Source organism: Sturnira hondurensis, unplaced genomic scaffold (genome assembly GCF_014824575.4).
Source record: "Sturnira hondurensis isolate 20B ecotype Veracruz unplaced genomic scaffold, ASM1482457v3 Scaffold0006413, whole genome shotgun sequence".
Lineage (NCBI taxonomy): Eukaryota > Metazoa > Chordata > Mammalia > Chiroptera > Phyllostomidae > Sturnira > Sturnira hondurensis.
The window spans coordinates 18,698,869-18,720,001 of NW_028079044.1; the positions used below are offsets into that span (position 1 = coordinate 18,698,869).

At 50.1% G+C, this 21,133-nt stretch overlaps 1 protein-coding gene across 16 annotated transcripts in view; it reads right to left on the bottom strand.

Moving 5' to 3' along the window:
- The window catches only part of DYSF (dysferlin), a 201,053-nt gene that overhangs the window by 132,414 nt on the left and 47,506 nt on the right, over window positions 1-21,133 (bottom strand). For 8 of the 16 annotated variants that reach the window (XM_037048118.1, XM_037048111.1, XM_037048113.1 and 5 more), the window contains exons 5-14: window positions 17,017-17,131; window positions 15,670-15,762; window positions 15,104-15,315; window positions 13,304-13,432; window positions 12,831-12,893; window positions 12,145-12,195; window positions 11,204-11,234; window positions 10,479-10,594; window positions 7,717-7,843; window positions 5,192-5,295 (exon numbers count right to left, since the gene is read on the bottom strand). In XM_037048118.1, the coding sequence (XP_036904013.1) occupies window positions 5,192-5,295; window positions 7,717-7,843; window positions 10,479-10,594; window positions 11,204-11,234; window positions 12,145-12,195; window positions 12,831-12,893; window positions 13,304-13,432; window positions 15,104-15,315; window positions 15,670-15,762; window positions 17,017-17,131 (1,041 nt within the window). The remainder of the gene's footprint in view (window positions 1-5,191; window positions 5,296-7,716; window positions 7,844-10,478; window positions 10,595-11,203; window positions 11,235-12,144; window positions 12,196-12,830; window positions 12,894-13,303; window positions 13,433-15,103; window positions 15,316-15,669; window positions 15,763-17,016; window positions 17,132-21,133) is intronic. The other 8 variants (XM_037048124.1, XM_037048120.1, XM_037048122.1 and 5 more) reach the window with 1 other exon arrangement.

Consider the following 21,133-nt stretch of genomic DNA (forward strand, 5'->3'; position numbering starts at 1 on the left):
ATATGTCAATTATATCTCCATAAAGCTGGGGGAAATTGAAAAGCAAGGGGCAGAACAATAAGTATACCGAGCAAACACTTGTGTTAAAAGGGTAAGATCTAAGAATTTACAGGCAGAGTTGCTTGCATATGCACAATGAAACCGGAATGATGCAAAGGAAACTAACTGCACTGGTTTCATTTGCAAGTGAGGACATGAACCGACAAACTGTTGGATGAGCACAAAGCGAGGGGAGTTTCATGATGGACGATGGAGGCAGATAGATGAGAGACAGACACAGGTGGATGGGAGGTAGAGATAGACAGACGTACATACAGATATAGACAGAGATAGATGATAGAGATTAGGTAAACAGATGGATGTGTATACATATAATAAACATATTACCCAATTCAAAAATTAGATGAACCGAAATTTTAAAACAAAATGGGACTCTTTAACCAGACACAGCTGAGAGACCCTGCCTACATCCACCCCAGCTCCCTGCAGCAAGGAACAGGCTGCCTCACACTCCCTGGAGCAATGCAGGAAGTCGCAGACCTTCTTCTCCACAGTGAGGGAAGCCATCACCTGGCTCCCCTCAGGGCTTCCTCTGGGAGAGCCACAGGGAGGTGGGTCTGGGAACCTGAAGAGCTGGTCCCATGGCCACAACCAGGCCAGGGGGCCTCTGGCCCGGAAGATCCCAACATCCCTCCCACGTCCTGTTCACTGCCCACACACTCAGCCCAGGCAGCCCAAACTTCTCCTCCTCATCATCATTTCTACACCTTTCAAAAACAAACAAACAAACAAAACAACCTCCTTCACTTGCTGATAGAATAAAATCAGTGCAAACTTTCTGGAGGGGCATTTGGCCATCTTTAATCCAATACTTAAAAATAAGCATGCCTTCGATCCGGTTCTAAGAACCTCCCCGTGGAAAAGCAGAGTGTGCACACAGACTCCTGCGCACTCACTTGTCACAATGCTGTTCACAAAAGAGGAAGATTCCAACAAAAATTATCCAAAAATAGGTTCAATATTATGTTGCATTCACCTAATAGAACAGTATGCAGTTATTAAAAGATTGATTTCAAAGGCTGTTTGGTTATAACCTAAGAAAACATTAGATGATGAAAGCAGTTTACCAAACTGCACAGGTGCAGGTGAGTCTCATGAGGGTGGTGGTCGGCATTCTTCAAACCACCCAGAACCCTGACCCGCAAACGCGAACCACTGCTTCCCGGGGAAATGCGGTGTTCGGTTCCTGCCAGCCTCTCTCACAACATTTTCGTCAACTACTCAGTATGTAACTTTATGTTATAAGCGTTTCTGTTTGAAGACACAGTATTTAATACATAGTTGATTCATTAACATTAAATCCGTGGTCAGCAGCACCCCCTCACTCCCACATGAAGCTCTTCTGACACAGACTTCCTCCTTAAGGCGCGTCACAGCCTTCTTGCACTTCCGAGCACTGGGAAGCTTCGCAGCACTACACGTAGGGGCTCTTTTAAACAGTGAAATCACCAATAAAATGCAAAAACAAAAACAAAAAACCCACATGACACTAAGGAGACCAAGGAAAGGACTGATTTACAAGATGAGAGCTGGAACAAGAAGGTGGAACGTCACATCGCACCTGCTCAGAGGTCAACGTGCTAGTGGGCCGACTCGGAAGTTTTTGCCCCTCTGCACATGCGCACAAATGATCACGAAAGCACTGTGATTGCTGATTTTGGAGTTGCAAATAAATTTTAGCAAGTAGGCAAATTTGCAAATACAGAATCTGCAAGTAACTAAAACCAACTGAAACCTGAATCCGATTTCCCCCCTCCCCCCCGGGATGGGGTGGGGGTGAAGCCAACAGGGGAGTGAGAAGTACCGAGAGTAAAACGTAGTAGCAGGGAATAGACACAAACATCAACAGCAGTTGTCTCCGGAGTAGTGTGGGCTACGGAAATGTGGTTGATTCTCTTTTGTTTTCCTTGGGCTTCTCTGATTATTCTCTTTCTTTTTTCTTTTTTTTTTGCAATAGGTTTTTAATAGGTTTTATTCTTATATTCTGGTTTGAAAAAGTTGTTTTAAAGTTTCTCACTTTGTCCTCCAAATATCTACACACACATACACAGCTCTTTTTGTCTCTCCCCCCCCCCCCCCAAGTCCCCATCTCTATCTCTATCTCAATCTCTTTTCCCTAGTAGCTCCACCAAACCAGGTATGGTTCACACCTTAGATAATAGTGCCACCAAGTGTCCATAAGAAGAAATGCAGAGTGTGTCAGGCTAGGGTTGGTGGATACACAGAACACAAACCCCCAGGGCTCCTCAGAACCGGATGCAATGGGAAAAGTCGACTGGGAGAGAGATGCAGGCAGGAAGGGAAGGGGAGAGAGTGTAGGGGAGGGTACGACAAGGTAACTGGGGTCAGGAGAGGTAACTGGGGTCAGGAGAGGACACCGAGGCCTGGGGACCAGAAGGCTAAATCTTTCAAGAGGGAAGGTCTCAGCTCCTGCCTCAGGACAAGCCCCTTCCTTCTAGAGGGAAAATGGAGGGTACANCTTTTTTTGCAATAGGTTTTTAATAGGTTTTATTCTTATATTCTGGTTTGAAAAAGTTGTTTTAAAGTTTCTCACTTTGTCCTCCAAATATCTACACACACACACACACACACAGCTCTTTTTGTCTCTGTCTCCCCAACCCTCCCCCCTCCCCTCAAGTCCCCATCTCTATCTCTATCTCAATCTCTTTTCCCCAGTAGCTCCACCAAACCAGGTATTGTTCACACCTTAGATAATAGTGCCACCAAGTGTCCATAAGAAGAAATGCAGAGTGTGTCAGGCTAGGGTTGGTGGACACACAGAACACAAACCCCCAGGGCTCCTCAGAACCGGATGCAATGGGAAAAGTCGACTGGGAGAGAGATGCAGGCAGGAAGGGAAGGGGAGAGAGTGTAGGGGAGGGTACGACAAGGTAACTGGGGTCAGGAGAGGTAACTGGGGTCAGGAGAGGACACCGAGGCCTGGGGACCAGAAGGCTAAATCTTTCAAGAGGGAAGGTCTCAGCTCCTGCCTCAGGACAAGCCCCTTCCTTCTAGAGGGAAAATGGAGGGTACAGCTTCTTGCACCAGACCCTGACCCCAAGCCCAAAGATGCACAGGGGCAAGACCCCCAGAGAACACCTCCACCCCACTGTGAATGAGTTTGCAGTCTGAGTCACCCCCCCCCCCGCNGGCCCCCCCCCCCCCCCCCCGCACACATCTGCTCTGAGACCCCTGTGAGATGGAGAGGTGGAGGAGCCAGTGCGAAGGGGCCACTTCAGGACAGTTCATACACCCCCACAATAATGACTGATTTCAACACAGAGATCTAACTAATAAACATTGAGGCTCCATATTAATACACATAAGGACAGAGGAAGAAGAAAACTCTTCTTTCCAGAAAAAGCGCGAGCTGATGAAGAGAAGGAATGATAATGGGAAAATCAGCACTGCGCAATCCCAAGTACATGACTTGCTCAGGCAAGGAAGTCAAGGCTGCATAGAGCATTAGGTGAGAGGTGGCAGGACGGGATATCCACACAGCTCCAATAGAGCACCCACAGATCACGTGCAAACTACAACGGGGAGCATGTTCTTTGGCAAGGGAGAGATCTGGAAACACCACCTTCACCAGGTAATCAATAATCACCGATGATGGGACAGGCTGACATTATCGCTTCCTGATATGATGCAATATGAGGTATGGAACATCACCTATGACACATTTTTGCCAACATAGTTCATCCAAACCTAATCTGGTCTTGAGACCTAACTCCCAGTTTCCGGGAACTGCACAAGCCAGAAGGACAAGGCAAACAGAGCGAGAAGAAGTAGTCAGACAGATTCAGAACACGGACACACGGCCTGAGCTCTTCAAAGTTTCAGTGTCTCGGGGTAAGAAAAACTGGGTGGGGACGCATGAAGGGCACTCACAGAAGAGACAGAGAGGCATAACAACCAAATGCAAAGCATGAACTCCATTTGGGGGAGAATCAGAGAAAATCTGTATGCACCATGTAATGTTAGGAAATAACTGTAAATTTCCTAGGTGTGGTAATGTTATTGTGGTTATTAAGAATTTTATTTTTCTCAGAAGATGCTTGCTGAGAACTTTAGAGGTGATGGCAGCAACTAGGTTTCAAACAGTTTCGTACAGATCAGGAGGGAGTATCTCTTCAGGCGGAGAAAGTAAATGCCACACATGTTGACAACTGTTTGATCGAGGTGGGGCCTGTACCAGGGGTTGAATGTTCATTGAACCATTCTTTTAACTATTCTTTATGTTTTAAAACACTAAAGGGTTAGAGGAAAGGTCTATTATTTATATGAAGAAAAAAAACTAGAAAGATATCCACCAAACATGAATTTTGTATGGCACCTAATGGGTAACTTGATTTACATTTTCCTGCATGTTTCAAAACTCCTTGATAAATATGCATATCAATAGTAAAAGCAGGCAGTTTGAACATCAGATAGAAGGCGGAGGGAGTGTGCATAAACAAGGCCTTCTGAAATCACAAGGGGACCTCGGCGATGAGCCCTCCCCCACTCCGGGGCAGCTCCACCCCCAGACTTCAGGGGTCCCTTTGGTGGTGGGATGAGCAGGAAGACCCTGCTTCTTCCCGAAGTGAATCTGAGATGACGCGAAAGGGAAATCACAAAGTGATGTGAATGGGAACCCTCACCACCTCGACCACACCTCACCTGTTAGTGTCTAGTGTTCATGTTTTTAACTCTTCTCCAGTTGTCCTAAACCTCCCGGTTGCCGCTGAAGCAAAGAGGGAGGCAGCTGGAGGGCCCCACTCTCTGCCCTCCTCCCACCACAATTTTTTTAAGTAACCATTATATTTTTATGACATATTGTTAAAGTTTCCCTGATTTACACCTTCACATCTAGTTCCAATTAAGCAATTGCTTAATTTCCCCCCAAATATTCTTGTCTCCATCCACTGTCCATCCACAAACACGTGTCAATCTCAAACACTCCAAGCACACCCATCCACACACGTGTGCACTGCAGCCCAGACAGCTATGCCTGAGCGAGCGTCTCTGCTTCAGCCCCCACCTGTGTACACACGCCCCTGGTGGGCGGAGCCACGGGCAGCAAGTCTGCACCTCGCCTGGCCTATACTCTGCCCTTCCCTGAGAATCCTCCTGTATCTCTGCTCCTTACCATTTTCCCTGCAAAGCTGACCTCCACGAAGGGATCCACCAAGTTCTTCTTGTTACTGTCAAAGCCAAAGAGCTGCTTCACGTTGTCCATCACGGCGTCGTCCACTGGAGAGAAGAATACATTGGTGGCTGTCCCACCTCCAAAACCCTGACTTCCTGCCTCCCGGTTTCCAGGTGGTCTTGGGAAAGAGAGAGAGGCGGTGGCACCTGCTCAGCCCAGGGCCTCGGAGGAGGGGGAACCACCTCAGGACAGCAGCTGCTGAAGGCACCGCACCACTTCCTCGCCCAGCCCCCCACAGCTTGTTCACTGTGTCCCTGCTCTCGGTGACTTTCAGGACAGGTCCACCAATTGATTGATTAGAAATCTACCTCAATAAAGGCAGTAAAGCCTGGTGTGGCTTGGTTGGTTGGGCATCATTCCCCAAACTGAAAGGTCACCGACTCGATTCCCAGTCAGGGCACATGCCTGGGCTGTGGGGCAGGTCTCCAGTCGGGGGCATGTGAGAGGCAACTGATCAACGTTTCTCTCTCACATCGATATTTCTCTACCTCTCTTTCTCCCTCCCTTCCCCTCTCTCTAAAAATCAATAAATAAGATCTTTAAAAAAATAAGGGCAGTAAACATCCAGAAAAGGACTGGAAGTTGTTGTAATAATATCCCATTATTGGTATCTGTTTGATATTTTTCTTTATATCTAACCAACAACTCAATTCTGGCTTTTTAATGAATTTGTAATCTATATTGCTCCAAACCAATATTCTGCTAACTTAGCCATATTGATAGGAAGATAGGTAGACGACAGATAGACAAATAGATAGATGATAGATATGTGTGTGTGAATGTACATGTATGGGCATGTTACCTGTAATGTACATACATATATGAATTAGGGAGAAGAAGGGGCAGTTAAAGATCATATTCTAGCTAATGTCTATATGACTTCCACAGATAAGAATGACTGACAAATATTGAGGTTCCATTGACCCACCTATTTTGTTGTATTCATATTTAAACAACATTGCAGAGAATTAGAGTGCCCTCACCTGGAGCAAAGCAAACATTTCTATTTCCCCAGCCCCTTTGGAATCTCACCAGCTTCACTCTGTGTACTTGTAACCAATAAATGCAGAATGTTTCCAGTATGTATTTTAATGCCCACTTAATACCCATTACTTATTTAAAGGCTTTCCCCATGATTTTGGTTCAAGTAAGCCTGTGCAGAAGGAACCCATTTCGTTTATTGATGTCATTAGTCAAAGCAGAAACCCTCAACCAGTTAGCTTTACGCAAAATGTGTACACAGGGACCCACGTAGCAAATGTTCTCACGACTCCGCTGTGAACAGCACCTGGCTTCTGCCACCAGTGCAGGCTCCCCAGCGGAGGCTCAAGCCCACAGCACAACCGAACCGCCTCTGAAGACTGCTGGCGTTGGAGCCCTGCCCCAAACCAGTCCATCCGAAACCCGGGAGGTGGGGCCCAGGCTCCCTGCACCTCAAAGCTCCCTGGTGGTGGTAACACACAGCCTGGGTCGACGCCCACAGCTCTAGAATATTAAGTACACAGCAAGTCCTCCCTGAATGTCATCAATAGGTCCTGTGAATTTAAGCAAATCTATACATAAGGAAACCAATTTTACCATGGACTAATTGATGTAAACCAGAGTTAAGTTTGGATGGCACCTCACCAATGTTATAACGAAAGCTACAGAACAAAGCAGCATTATTTGAGGACCTGCTATAGCCCCCTGGTATTTACCCAGCACGCCACAGGACACCAGTTCAGGGTTGGCCCCAGTGAGAGGCCAGGCAGTGACCTCATTGGCTACCCAGGAGGACGAGGACAGGGCCGCGCTCGGGTGGCGCACTGTTCCAGTTTGCCGGGGTACCGAATGGTTCCCCAGGACATAGGACTTCCAGTGCTGAAACCAGGACAGTCCGGGGCAAACTGGACACCCGGCCTTCATCTGTGGAGGCACTAAGCCTCCAACGACTCAGTGACCGCTTTCCCCACCCACGGTCTGCCAATGTGCAGGCTGGGCTTCCTCGAAAAGGGAAGAAAATCAGCGAGACCCCGCCCTGAGCACAGAATACAGTCCATATGGTGCTAACTCCCCAGTGAGAACCAAGAAAACGGGTCCATGAGGCTAAACGGCCAGAGCAGGCCTAAGGGATGCCAGCATGGAGCCCAGGGGCAGCTGCTAGTCTCAAGATTTCCTGCATCTCTGTGAGTCCACCAGCACTGATACCACTTTTCACTAATTCTGACTGCTTCTCTGATAAGAACAGTGAAAACCCTTGGGAAGCCCAGAGAGGGGTTGGGGTTGCCCCAGAAGACAGAGTGGAGGGAGAGTGGGGCTGGACACTGAGCTGGTATACTCTGGGAGCGAGGAAGCCAGGCCCGTGGGAGGCAGTGGGGAGCAGAGGGGCAGCCGTCCCATCCGCTGCCCGCCAGGGGACTGACGCGGCCCCGCCCAGGGTCCCCGTCCCACCCAGGGCTCAGACCCAGGGAAGTCTCCAGACTCACTCTGCGGTAAGTCCTCGGCCCTGAAGACCCTCAGGCAGAAGTGTGCCCCTCGAAGAGCCACGCCGGTGGGCCGGAGCAGGTTGCTTTCGATGTCCTCCTTGTCTTCGGAGGGGTCCTTTCTCTCTGCCTACAACACAAACCAGGGGTGAGTCCTCAAAGTGCCCCAGGGCACAACGTTTTCCCTTCCCCAACCAGCGCCACCGGCACACACTGAAGAAAGGCCAGTCGCACTCGCTGCTGACTCGCCTGTAATCCTAGGCAGCTTCCTCACCCCAAGGCTCTGTTTTGCCATCTGGGTGGTGGAGACAATAAGAACAAGAAGAGAGACGGGGAAGAGAAGGTAGAACAAGATGGCAGAGGACACGAGCACATGGCAAAGCAGGTGGGAAAAGTGGGGCAAGGGAGACAACGAACGAAGGTAGACACAAGCAGAGGATGGGAGGGGGATTCGGGAGCCCCCCCGCGTTCCCCACCATGCAACTCCAGCTCTCCAAAGGGCTGAGGTTGAGCTCAGGATGGAGAGGAGAGTTTGGAAACAGGCCCTGTGGAGAATGAGATAAGGAGTAAACTGCACCCCAGCAAAGGAGGACATTGGCAGCACCCATGTCAACCAGCACCTCCAGGTGACTTCTGCCACCAGAACTGACCAAGGAGTGGAGAAGACAGTGTGTGGTAGGAATAGTGGGGGACTCAAGGTACACAGGAGACTGAGGGGCTAGTAAGCGCATAGTGGAAATTAGGGTCCCAGGGTCCAGGCTGCGGGAGGGAAGAGTGTGGCAGCAGGGAGCTGGTGGGCTGGGAAACAGAGAGGCCAGGGGCTGTCACCTCAGTGAGGAAGAACCACCAGTCAAGGGGCCGAGGGGCAGGGGCGGGGGTGGGGGAGAGGCAGAAAGAGACTGGTGGGGAGAGGGACTTCCGAGCTCTGACTCTTAAAAGAAGATCAGATGTTGAGGGCTCATCAGGACATGTCACACCTCATCGCAAAGATGGAGACCCACAAACAAGGACCCTCCTGGGCCAGCTCTGCCAGGTAGAGAAGAGGCTGGAGGACCAATAGAGGGGGAAAGAGCCAGTGAGGCGCCTCTGAGGGAGGAGGCAGAGCTGAGCTGGGAAGGGCAGCTGCAGCCCGAAACCGGAGATGGCTGCCCCTCCCATCCCAGAGGCCCGAGGTGAGTTGCAGTGGAGAATAGGGGCTTCCCTCTATTTTAGGGAAGCCTTCCTTCCCTCCTCCTTCCCTCCCAGCCAGTTTTAGGAGGAGTGGCTTCGTGGGGGAACAGGAGGGTTCCAATGAATAGGAGGAAGAGGAAGGATGGTTTTACATGAGGACAATAGATTCAGAGGTGCTGCATGGAAGAAGTAAGAAGTACAATGTCAGAGAGACGGGATACAGAGGGTCAGGGCTGGAGTGTGTGGGATGAGAAAGCGGGGACAGGTGCCCTGGGGTGGGGCTTGTGCTCCTGAGCCCCTGCCCAGCACCCTGGGTTCTCCCTCCCCCGACCATTCCACTGGGGACTCTCTGATCAGCCAGCTCCTCGTCCTCGGTAGCCTCGTGGGATTTGCCCTCTGCCTTCACAAATACACGTGGCCTTCCCTGGGCAACCCCACCTCCCACCACCCTTCCCCTGGCGATCCCTTCCCAGCTCTCCCTCATCCTGGCCATCACAAGCTGGAGAGAGAGGGCCAGAGCTGACAGCTGCCCACCACCACCCCACCATCTCTCCTTTCTAGAAGCCCACACCACCCACACATACAGCTCTCTCCCTCCGTTCTCACTGAGGTTATCAACCAAGCCAAGGTCATGGGCTCCCCTTGCCTTGATGACTTCAGTGCCTGCCTCCCCCTTTGCCTATCTGATTTCCAATTCTTTCATAAGATAATCTATGTCCAGCCCGGGCCAGGGAGCTCCATTGGTTAGAACATCATCCTGATATGCCAAGGTTGTGGCTTCCATCTCCAGTCAGGGCACATACAAGAAGCAACCAATGAATAAGTAGAACAACAAATCAACCTCTCTCTCTCTCTCTCTCTCTCTCTCAAATTAATAAGTAGATTTTTTTACAAAGATAATCAGCATCCGTGTGTACAAGTCATCCAGCAGCACAGTCCCTGTCCTCCACCAACAGCACCTTGGTCTTCTGCCCCTTCAGCTGCTGGAGGTGGGGCCATACCTCCACTGTCACATGTCAATTAGACCTCGATAAAAAAGTATTAAGAAAAGAAAAATATGCATGTACTTTTGCATATCCTTCAGGATATGCAAATACAGGATACATGCATATCCTTCAGGATATGCAAATACATGCATATTTTTCTTTTCTTCTGGGAGGATATGCAAAAAGATATTAATAACAGCCCTCTCTGAGTAGTAGAATTATGAGTGATTAATTTTTATTTATACTTTTCCACATAGTCTACATTTCTCATAATTACTCTGTATCCTTTTTTAAGATTTTATTTATTTATTTTTAGAGAGATGGGAAGGGAGGGAGAAAAAGAGGGAGAGAAACATCGAAGTATGGTTGCCTCTCGTGCGCCCCGTGCTGTGGACCTGGCTGCAACCCAAGCATGTGCCCCAAATGGGAATTGGACCGGGGACCCTTTGGTTCATAGGCCCACACTCAATCCACTGAGCCACACCAGCCAGGGGACTTAGTGTATATTCTTTTAAATCAGAAAAACTGAAGTATTTTTCTTTGTTTGTTGTTTGGTCTTCCACTACCAGGGGAAGGTGCTGGGAGGCGGACCCAGGGACAGGTACTCACCGGCGCTTCGTCTCCAGGCCCCAACACACAAAGGCTTGCTTTCAGGTAGCCCCTGGCGCCAGCAGAGAAATCATCAGGGTCTGAGAGCAGCAACCACTTCCTGAGATAGGCATGTCCTGAGCGAGACAACATCCATTGGTGCCCGCAGAACTGGAAGGACCCACATCTGCAACCACATCCAGGAGCCTGGGGCGGACTATGTTTGGCTCAGATGGAGGACTTGTGCACGGGGACATGGGGCAGGACTCACGTTCTAGAATAAAAGATACTCGGAGTGTGCGAGCAGGTTTGAGTCAGAAAGGTTAACAGAAACCCCTGTAAGAGGCTGCCAAAGCCAGACCCAAGGCCATTTCCCTCTCTCCCTCGGGAAGTGACCAGAGCAGAGCAGAAACCAGGGTACAGAGAAACCCTAGATTTGTCAACCAAATGGCCCGACCCACCCGGGCTGAGGTGAGCCAGCCGCCAGCCACGTTTGCTTGGAGGTATAATGTCCCTGTTGAGGCCCGCTGACACCCTCTGGAGGGTTGGGTCTCCTGCAGACTTGTTTCACCTGGATGGTGAAAGCCTGCCCTTCCCAGCCCCTGCAGCTCTCACCTCCAGGGTCAGACTCCAGCTCTACTTCTAAGCCCCCCTGGGGGAAAAGCGCACGTCCCTAATGGTTGTCCCCTAGCAGCCTCTGGACCCCACTGCAAGAACATGGCCGAGGTGGGGAGGACGAGACTCACGGGGCTCTCTGTAGACGGTGCCCACGTCCATCTGAAATTGAACAGAGGAGGAGACACACTTGAAACTCTAGGCCCTGGAGTGTCACATGGGGTGTGGTGCATTACATCATCCCATTAGACATCATTGGAAGGACATTTAGAAACATGGGGAGAGTCCCTCATTTGAGATTATTCATGAAAAGAAAGTGGAATGCATTTTAATTGAATTTTGGTAAAGTATATCTGTGCATAGAAAAGAAAGAGGAAAGGAAATACAACAAAACTATAAATGTACTCTCTCTGGGTGGTAGATTTGGGTGGTTTTTATTTTATTTTTATTATTGCCTGTATTTTATCATTTTCTTTTTCTAAAAAAATCATAGGTTAGTGTGACCCAGAAGCATCTTCCTCAAGGTTCTCCCTGTCTGTGGGAAGGGAAGGACCTAACTTCAGGGCATGCCTCGCTCCAAGTTGTAAAACTACCTCCTATCATAAAAAGGTGAGCTTTTTTCCTGTTTTCCCCTCTGGATAAAGTCAATTAACTGACCCAGATGGTCACCCCCCACCCCGATTACCAGGTCAAGTTAGGACATGGGAGTGAGGGTGCTGTCAAATTTGGCTACTTGAGGACGAGGTACTGTTCACCCTGAGACCGTGTACGGAATGGGTTCTGTCTGCTGGGCTGTGTAAGATGATTTCTTTACCATCTCTTAGCGGACTGCCTGTGATGCACAGCCCAGGCTGGTGTGGTGGTCACCCAGTAACAAAAATGTTCTCTTTCCCTACCACCTTTGTGGAAAGGGTTTCTGGGCTGGCAGATTTTGTTTTGTTAGTTATATTTCACCAATACAGACCAAGACAGGCAGAACCCCTGGGGTGCCAACCCTGGCACGTTACCCACAGAGCCCCCACTAACACGGATAATTGAGAACTGACTGCTGGCAAAGAAAATAAACAATTACCCGGAACTCCCCGATGAGAGCGTCCGTCCTGAGGGAGCGGGAGTCTACCACCTAGAGGAAAGGGTAAATTAAAACTCATTTACAAGCACACGCTGGCCCAGACAGACTCCAACCCAGTAGCTCCTCCTTCCTTTACTCTATTCCAGAGACTGTGCTAAGCCATCTTTAACCCGCACAAGGCCTCTACGAGTACGTGCCACTACTATGCCCATTTCAGAGATGAACAAACAGAGGCAAAGAGAGATTACAGGACTGGCACAGAACCCTGCAACCCCTAAGTGGCAGAGGCGGAGTAAGAGTCCACTTGGCTCCAGAGTGCACACTTTTAACCACTAAACCCTCGCCTTTTAGAGGAAAGGAAGAAAGAGCTGCTGGGGCCCAGAGAGAAAATCTTGGTGGAAAACAGGCACACAGACAAACAACGTACAATGAAAATCAGTGTGCCCAGTGCAGGGACCATTGCAGGACCCTGACCCCTGACACCTGGGGGTGCTGACAGCAGGGTCTCCCCCTCGGCTGCCACCCCCGTCTGAACTGCGACGGCATGTCTGTGACCCGCAGAGCTTTGGGGTGAGCTGCTCCGTGGCGCCCGAGCCCTGGGCCTTCAGGCCTCTCTCACACACACAGACAGTGACAGGGATGTGTGTGCACAGCCCACGGAGAACCCCCTTACCGCCCGGACGTACCGTGATAAAGATGGGCTCATCAAACAGCTCCACCGGAGAGTCAAACACATTGAAGAAAAGAGTCTGTTGGTTCAGGGCAAAGGGAGATGAGTGTGTGCCTGCTGACCCCCAGGCAGGGGAGCAGGTCAGCCACGACCACAGCCTTCGGGTCTGGTCCACACAGAAAGTGTGGAGTGAGCTCAGCACAGCACCGAGCTCTGGGGACTTGACAGGTGCTGAGATGTTCCTCCCCTGACCTCACAGAGGTTGTCATCTCAGGGACAGGGGGGTGGCTGGCCCTGCAGGATGACAGGGATGTGGAGCTGTGGGAACCCAAGGCATTTCCTCAGATGGCTTATTCAAGACCTGGCACAGCTCTCCACCCAGCGTTAGCACCGTTAAGTAAAAATTGAAGGAAGTGCCAGGGGTCTGCGGCATGCTCCCAATTCGGAGGGCCCACCGCGGTCCTAGCCCTAATGCCCAGTGCCTCCCACCTCATTGAAGAGTGGGCTGTTTCCCTTGTGGATCCGAGTCCGCTTGGTCTGTCCGGAGGCAGTGACCTTGACCACAGGCTTGATGTTCACCCCTGGCAGCTGACGCCCCTCGATCACCTGGACCCTGATCTGAAAGCCAGGACAAGATGTGAGCAGGAGGAAAGCGGAAGTGGTCAGAACTACACACACGGACACACACACACACACACACACACACCCATCCCTGCTCCCAAAGAGTCAGAAATCTCCGGGACCATCCTCACTGTTGGCTTCTTGAGAAGGGTATTAAAAAGAATTAAGAGTCTGGTACAAAAAAAGTCGCACCTTCCCACCAAGGTCCCTCGCACCTATAAACACCATTGTTCCACATAAGAGCTGCCAGGCTCTCCCATCATGAAATCCAGGACTGAGCCCAGGATGCAGCCCAGGGTGCAGGCAGCCATTGGCATCTTGGGCCCTTGGACACTGACGTTTTCACGTGGCCCGAACACTCTTCATGGGCAATTCCCCCAGAGACGGAGCTCAGAGGGCGGAGCGCCCCCCTCAGCTCTTTGTAAGGTGCAGGGCTGCCTCACACTCCGAGGAACCAATTAAGAGTTTTTTCCACTGAACTGTACGTAAATGATGGTGTCAAGAATATCTGCTTCCAAATGTAGGCAAAATATTTAAAACATGATATTTTAAAATATTAAAACAATTTTCATGGAAAAATAGTGTAATTACTGGTTCCAATTTCTAATCAGCATTTATTTGTTGATAGACTTCTTAAAAATAGCATACTATAGAAGAATATATTAATAAAAATAAAGGTAGATAATACTAATTGTAATTAATATTAAAATAAATATTATTAATATTAATAACATTTTATTAATATTAATAAAATGGAAAGGTAGATAAGTGGTTTTTATTCTCTTTGTTGTCTTATCCAAATTTTCTACAATAAAAATATTAATTTTCTAAGGAGAAAAAAGCAATAAGAACATGTCTTGGGAATAACAACAATAAAAATAAGCTAGAATTTTGTCTTTCAGGCAAACGTGGTGCTGATAGCAAGCACTTTTGCCTGACTTACCATGTTTTAGATATAAAATATATTTTTACTATTTTTTGCACTTAATGAAGATTTGTTTCCTATTTTTAACTTTAAAAGTACATAATTCTAAAGAGTAAAGGATTACTAAATTCAACTATATCAAAATGGAAAATTCTGTAGAAAAGCAAACAAGTAAAGCAACAGACCAAAATTAAAAGGCAAATAAAATGGAATGGCTTTTGAATAAAAATGTGTCAAAGGGTTAATACTAGTTTTATTCTCTGAAGAGCTTGAACAAATTCAAATTTCATAGACTATCAGAAAAGCCCGTGGCCATAAGGAAGGGCATGGTATAGAGAAAAGGAAGCTAGCTACACAGAGCTTCTTAGATTTGGAAATCTCATTAAAATGCGAATTCTGGTTCAGCCGGTCTAGGGTTCTGCACGCAGCTGGTGCGCGCACTGCTGGTCGAGGACCACGCTCTGAGTAGCAGCAGCTAGGCAGCCAGAAAAACTCTGGTGGGGAAACAGGTAACAGGCGCGAGTTATGCTGAGTCTCTACAGTGCACCGCCCCACCTTTTAGAACAAAACCAGGGGCTGAATAGAGGCTTATTCTGAGGCCCCAAGGCCCGGGAAATCCAGACTTACCCCTAGGAAAGCTGCAGGGTCTTCCCTAAAGCCAGACAGACAAGCAGGCACCAGGCACCAGCAACTGTTGACCCACTAAAGCAGGAGACTGTGGTCAGAGAGAGTTGGCCCATTACCTGGAAGTCCTGCGGCTTATCCGACAGCACCTTTCTGGGCGTAGGTGTGCTTCTCTTCCTCTTATTCCCAGGGTGGTACGGGGGAGGGTGGGAAGCTGGCTTTTTCGGAGTGGCAGGAGCCCCGGGGCCTGGGACACCACTCGGATCCAAGAACGGCTCTGCCTCGTCTCCCGTGAGCCCTGGGTCCTCGGTGTCCTCCTCTCCTCCTGTGTCTGGGAGGAGAGGGTGCTCATGAGTTCTGGGTCCCTCTGGCCCTGCCCTTGGACCAGCCAAGCTAACGGAGGGTCCAAAGAGCCTGGGCATCGATACTGCCCCTCTCCTTCTCTCATCGATGAGCCAGGGTGGACAAGGAAGGAAGAAGAGAAACTTCCAACAGCTAAAACATGAGGGCAGTCAGTCCAGTTAGTCAACAGGAAGGAAAGAGAATGGCCCTAGCCCTCCCCATTGTGTCCTGCAGGGTGGACCCCTTTGACCACCTTGTCCCCCTCCTGTGAGCTGACAATGGCAGCGAGGAGATGGTTATGGGTAACAGAGCAGGGAGCAGGACAGCCCTGGCTGTGTCTCACCCGTGGGAGCCAGCCACTTCTTTCCAGAGTATCTCGTGTCCACAGTGCTGTCACTGAGCAGGGACCAAGTCTCGGCCTGGCTCTGTCTCCCACCTGGCACATGGGCAGGGTGCAGCCCCGGGGGTGGGGGGCAGGGAGGAGGGAGCTGGGTGAGGGAGGCCAGCCTGGCTCCTCCTCTCCCACCCAACCCTGCTCTCCCTGCCCCCACCCCCCAGCCTGACACAAAGCTCAGGCACAGGTGCCTTGTCCGTTGGGGACTGTCCCTCTCACTGCCTTCTAAGCAGGACTGAGAGTTGGTCACCCCTAAAGCCCCCCCTGAGCTGCATGAACCTAGCTCTGTCAGAGCCACATTCAGGGCCCTGGACTCTCCCCGCCCTCTGTCACCAGAAGCACTTCTTCTCCCCCCCTCAGCCCGGACCCCAGTCCAGAGTGAGCACCCCTTCTCCAAGCTCAGACGGTGCAAGCCTCAACAAGAAGGGCCCTGCTCTGCCCCTCACCAAGAACCCCACACAGGGCTGGGCTCCAGGACAGGCTTAGGGCACGTGGAGGCAGGGCTGCTCAGGTTTAACGCTGTTTGCCTCTAGGTCTCTTCACCACGAGAGAAACTGTAGACTCTTTCCGGTGGGCAAATTCTCACCTGGCCAACCGGCGTAGCTTCCTGCCCACCCAGCTGGCCGGCTGGACCACCCTGGCCCTGCCACTGCTAAGCCAGCCACCCTGGGCTTGGTCCTCCCTTGACAAGCCCAGCAGGGGCAAATGAAGAGAGCCGAAGGCCCCTGGAACTTGGCTAACTGTTGGCTCTTTTCACAAATGATAAACTACACACCTGGAGAAGGAGAGTGGCCAGTCCAAAGCCACATAGCTACCTGATGTCAAAGGCAACACTGGAACTCATGTCTCCTAACTACAACCCAAAGTTCTTTCCATAAAAATCCAGCTCTTCCGTCACATGTCTTCACTGAAGGCCTGCTAAATGCCAGGGCAGGGAGGGGCTGGGCTCTGGGGAGTGGGTGGGGCCTCAGGTGCCACCGGGGGCAGTCCCATCCCAGCACAGGCGTAGCTTCTGGAGCACACAGTGCAGAGCGCCCAGCCCAGGCACAGCCCCCTCCCTGGACAGCTGGGCAGGGTGGGCCCACATGCTCATCCTAGGGGAACACACCCTCCCGTCTTTCCTGCACAGCAGGAAGCCACTCCCAGGACTGCCACCCACCAGTGTCCACTCTCTTCCCCTCACCTGGGGAGGGTGGCACAAGCTGCCGAAGCCTCCCTATGGCCCCCACCCCCGGGCTTGAGATCCTCGGCCAGGCTCCTCCCCCTGGGCCCTGCCAAGGTGAGGGGGCTCCTCACCTGCCATCATATCCTGGTCAGGCAGAGTCGGGGAGGGTTCCAGAGGAGTGGTGGGTGGGAAGAGGGGCACTGCTCCAGGGAGCGGCGTGTAGGACACCTGCAGGACCAGCGAGGCCTGGGAGAGATGGGCAAGGGGGTGACAGGTTAGAGCATCAGCCCCAGACCACCATCCTCCACCATCTTTCCTGTTCCCTTCATTCCTCCACCGAGGAAGGCGGCTCTGACGGGTCAGGTTTGCAGGAGGCTGCAGGAGAGCCTCCCCTAAGGGTCCATCAGCACAGTCAGGTGGTTAAAAGCACAGAATCTGAAGTCAGGGTCCAACCCCCAGGAGCTGTGCAACCTAGGGCAGGATCTGTAACCTCTCTGTGCCCCAATTTCCTCTTCTATAAAATGAGGGTAGTAATAGCAATAGCGCCTTCCCCGTGGGTCCAATGAGGATTAAATGAGTTGATAGAGCACACGATAAGCTTCTATAAATGACTCGGCAATCCAGTATCTCCTGCAGGACTTTTCCTTCTCGGCCCAGGCCTGTCTTCAGGAAAAAGCCCCCTTGACTGCTCTGCTCAGTGGACAGCCCCCCACTGTGTCTCCACAGATAGCTCAGGCTTGTTCTGCTCAGCCCCATCCCTGAGACAGGTGTTCTGAGCCTCTGCTTTCCCAAAGCACCTCTGTCCCCACCTTACTGCAGGGGCTCCAGCTTTGACCAGCCACGAAGAGAGTGACTGGCTGCGTCACTCACGTGGCCGGAGGAAGGCTGCCTTGTGCCCCTACCCCAGCTGCCTCCACCATGACGCTTGCACTGTTCCAAGAGGTCCCTGAACCTGAAGGAAAGAGACAGTCGCAGCAGGCTCTCCAGCCTTGTAGCTCCTAGGCCAGTGGGGGCCAGGCAGAGCCTTCCCCGAAAACCCCAGATCCAACAGGCCTCCTGGGGTGGCCTTATTTTAATCAACCAAAGTAATAAATCCTCTATTGTTTAAAGTTTGGAAAGTTCAAACCCCTTAAAGGAAAAAAAACAAGACAAAAGGAAACAAATTGCTGTAATTCCACCACTGTTCACATTTCAGTGTTCTCTCCGATTGTTTTAAACAGTGCACAGCTCTGTCGTATACAAAATGCTTCTCTTCTACTTAATGTTAAACAATAAGCACTTCCCCAGGTTTTACAAACCCTTTATAAATGTAATTATTAATGATGCACAATATCATCTGAGTGGCTCTGGTATAACTCATTAGGCATCTGTCTCTACTGAATAAATTAGGGATGTCCAGAAACTCCTGGAGCAGATTCTGATTCTGAGACAGAAGGCACGCAAGATCCTGGATATATATCCAGCTTTGGGGCTTGAACCCTCCAGACTGGGGTCTGAGCAGGGGCAGCCAGGCTAAGTAAAGGCAGGGATGCTGGGAGGGTGAGGCTCAGGACACTGAGGAAGGAGACCCTGGAGAAAGTCGGAGGAAGACAAAGAAGCCCTGAGTCCCGGATCCGAGTCATTGCCTAACGGCCGCTGCAGGTTCCCAAACCACCACCTGGTGTCGCCACTTGTGCAGCCAGCGCACGCCTCTCAGGCGCCTCAAGCTTCTGTAACCCAAAGAAGGAAAAAGCACAGCTTCTGGGGCCCCGCCCCAAATACCCAGACCTCCCCATAGCCACGCCTGGATGCTGGAGACTCCACTTCAGGTCCGGCGTGGATCTGAACATCTGTATATTTCTCCACAGGAGAAATAACTAATTCCATGGTTAGACCAGAATTGGTAAAAGACGACCCTGGGACATTTTTTTATTCCAGAAAGCAAAGAAGTACTCAAAGAATGACATAAACATATCAAAAAGACATAGAGTCAGTGGCTATCACTAGCCAAATCTGGGACAATTCAAATAAATGATATGAAAATAAATGATGGTAACATTAAACCATTGACTAAAAGAGGGATACATGAATTCATATGGAAATAAATAAGTAAATCAGGAAAGAAAACTTTTCTTACAGTGAAATGCCAACTGATTAATGCAGAAAAAATAACTGACTTAGAATACCACCATTTCATAACTATCACAACAATAATTAACCCAACCAAGAAGCAACGATGGTTGTTAAACCTGGTGGGTAAATGTTGGATCAGGCACCAGGTCTTTACACAAAGTACCTCCCCCTCAAATTCTTACTTACTAGGGGAATGCACTCATTTGGGATGAGTGCAGAAACCCAGCAAGTTCTACTTTAACCAAATAAGCAAGCTCAATGACACAGCAACGGAACAAATCGAATCATGTCGCCCTAGGGTCCAGTAAGGGCAGCACAGCGTCACTGTGGAATATTCCTGCCCAAGGTGCACAACCTAAATCTCATCACCAGGAAACATCAGACAGGCCCAAAGTGAGGGACAGCCTCCATGATAGCAAGCCTGTATTTGCAAAAATGTCAAGGTCACCAGGTTGTAAACATCAAAGAAAGGTTGAGAAATGTTCCCAGAGAGAAGGAGACTGAAGAGACAAAACAATGAACACAATGCACGACCTTTCATCAGGTCTCTGTGTTCTAAAGGACGCTGCTGGAAACATTGGTGCAACGTGAATGAGGGTCAGTGGATTGGAAGGCAGTGCTGTCTCATCGTTAATTTTATCAGTGTGGAAGGCTGTTCTGGTTCAGTAGGAGAAGGTCCTGAATCAGAGAAAACACACACTAAATTCGGGGAGGTGGGCTAGGAGGTAGGCAACTCCGGCTCAGATGGTTTAGGACAAACTATTCTTTATCCCACTCTTGCAACTTTTCTCTGAATCTTAAATTATTTTAAAATAGAAGGTTAAGAAAACCTGAGAAGTCTGCTTCTGCTCTAACCGCAGGCATTTCACTCAGCAGAGATACGGGGGACCCCCACCCACTCGTGCTGGTTCCACTCTCCAGGAGTAGTGTGAGGTCGACACCAGCCACGTAGTTTGCAGGCCTGGGGCAAAACAGAAATGCAGGCTCCTTGTTACAAATTTACTAAGAATTTCACTCTGACTGGTGTAGCTCAGTGGATTGAGCACTGGCCTGAAAACGGAAAGGTCAGTTTCAATTCCCAGTCTGGGCACATGCCTGGGTTGTGGGTCCCCAGTTGGGGGGGTGGGGGGGAGATGCCAGAAGTAACAGATTAATGTGTCTCTTGCACATTGATGTTTTTCTCCCTCTCCTTCTCCCTCCCTTCCCTTCTCTCTAAAAACAAATACATAAAATCTTTGAAAAAAATTTACTAAGAATTTCAGAATGGTGACAGCAGAGAATTCAACCACACACAGGCCCGAAATGTCCATGGGGCTGCCCTGCATGGAGTGTCTGCTTGGCTCAGCCCAAGAGGGCCCTGCATCTGAAAGACTGAAAGTAGGGCTCCTCCTAAAACAGCCGGCCATTCACTCATTTGCTTATTCATTCCCACCACGAATATGTGCGGAGCACCTGCAAGGAGTCAAGCACCAAGCACACCAGGTTATTGCAATACTTCCACGAGCAAGGCAGAGGCTCCTGCCCTCACAGAGCTGACATATTCCAGAGGAGACAGATAATAAACACAACAAAAAATAAACAAAATAAATACATAAGTTATACAGCCTGTTAGAAATAAAAGGAAAGGGCCCTAGCTGGTGTAGCTCAGTGGATTGAGTGCAGGCCTGCAAACCAAAGGGTCGCTGGTTCAAATCCCAGTCAGAACACATGCCTGGGCTGCAGGCAAGGTCCTTAGTAGGCAAGGTTGCCCCCTAAGTTGGGGGCAACCAAACGTCGATGTTTCTCTCCCTCTCTCCTTCCCTTCCCCTCTCTCTAAAACCAAATAAATAAAAGATAAGGGTAAACCAGAGCAAGAAGGATCAGGGAGCAGGAAGGAGTGCAAGTTGCTTTGTCAAATCAAGTGGTCTGAGTGGACCCCGGTGAGGTGAAGCGAGTTGAGCAAAAACTGAAAGGGGTCACGGCTTGGCTGTCCTTCAGCCCCAGGTTCTTGTTACACTTGGTGACTGAGGTCCCCTGACCCTGGGCCACATCCCCTTGAAGAACACCTTTCCTATCAGAGCTCACCCAGCCTACCCCCTCCGCACCACACACAGGCCTCTGGCACACCATCTCTGTGTGGAGTTGGAGCTGCAGGAG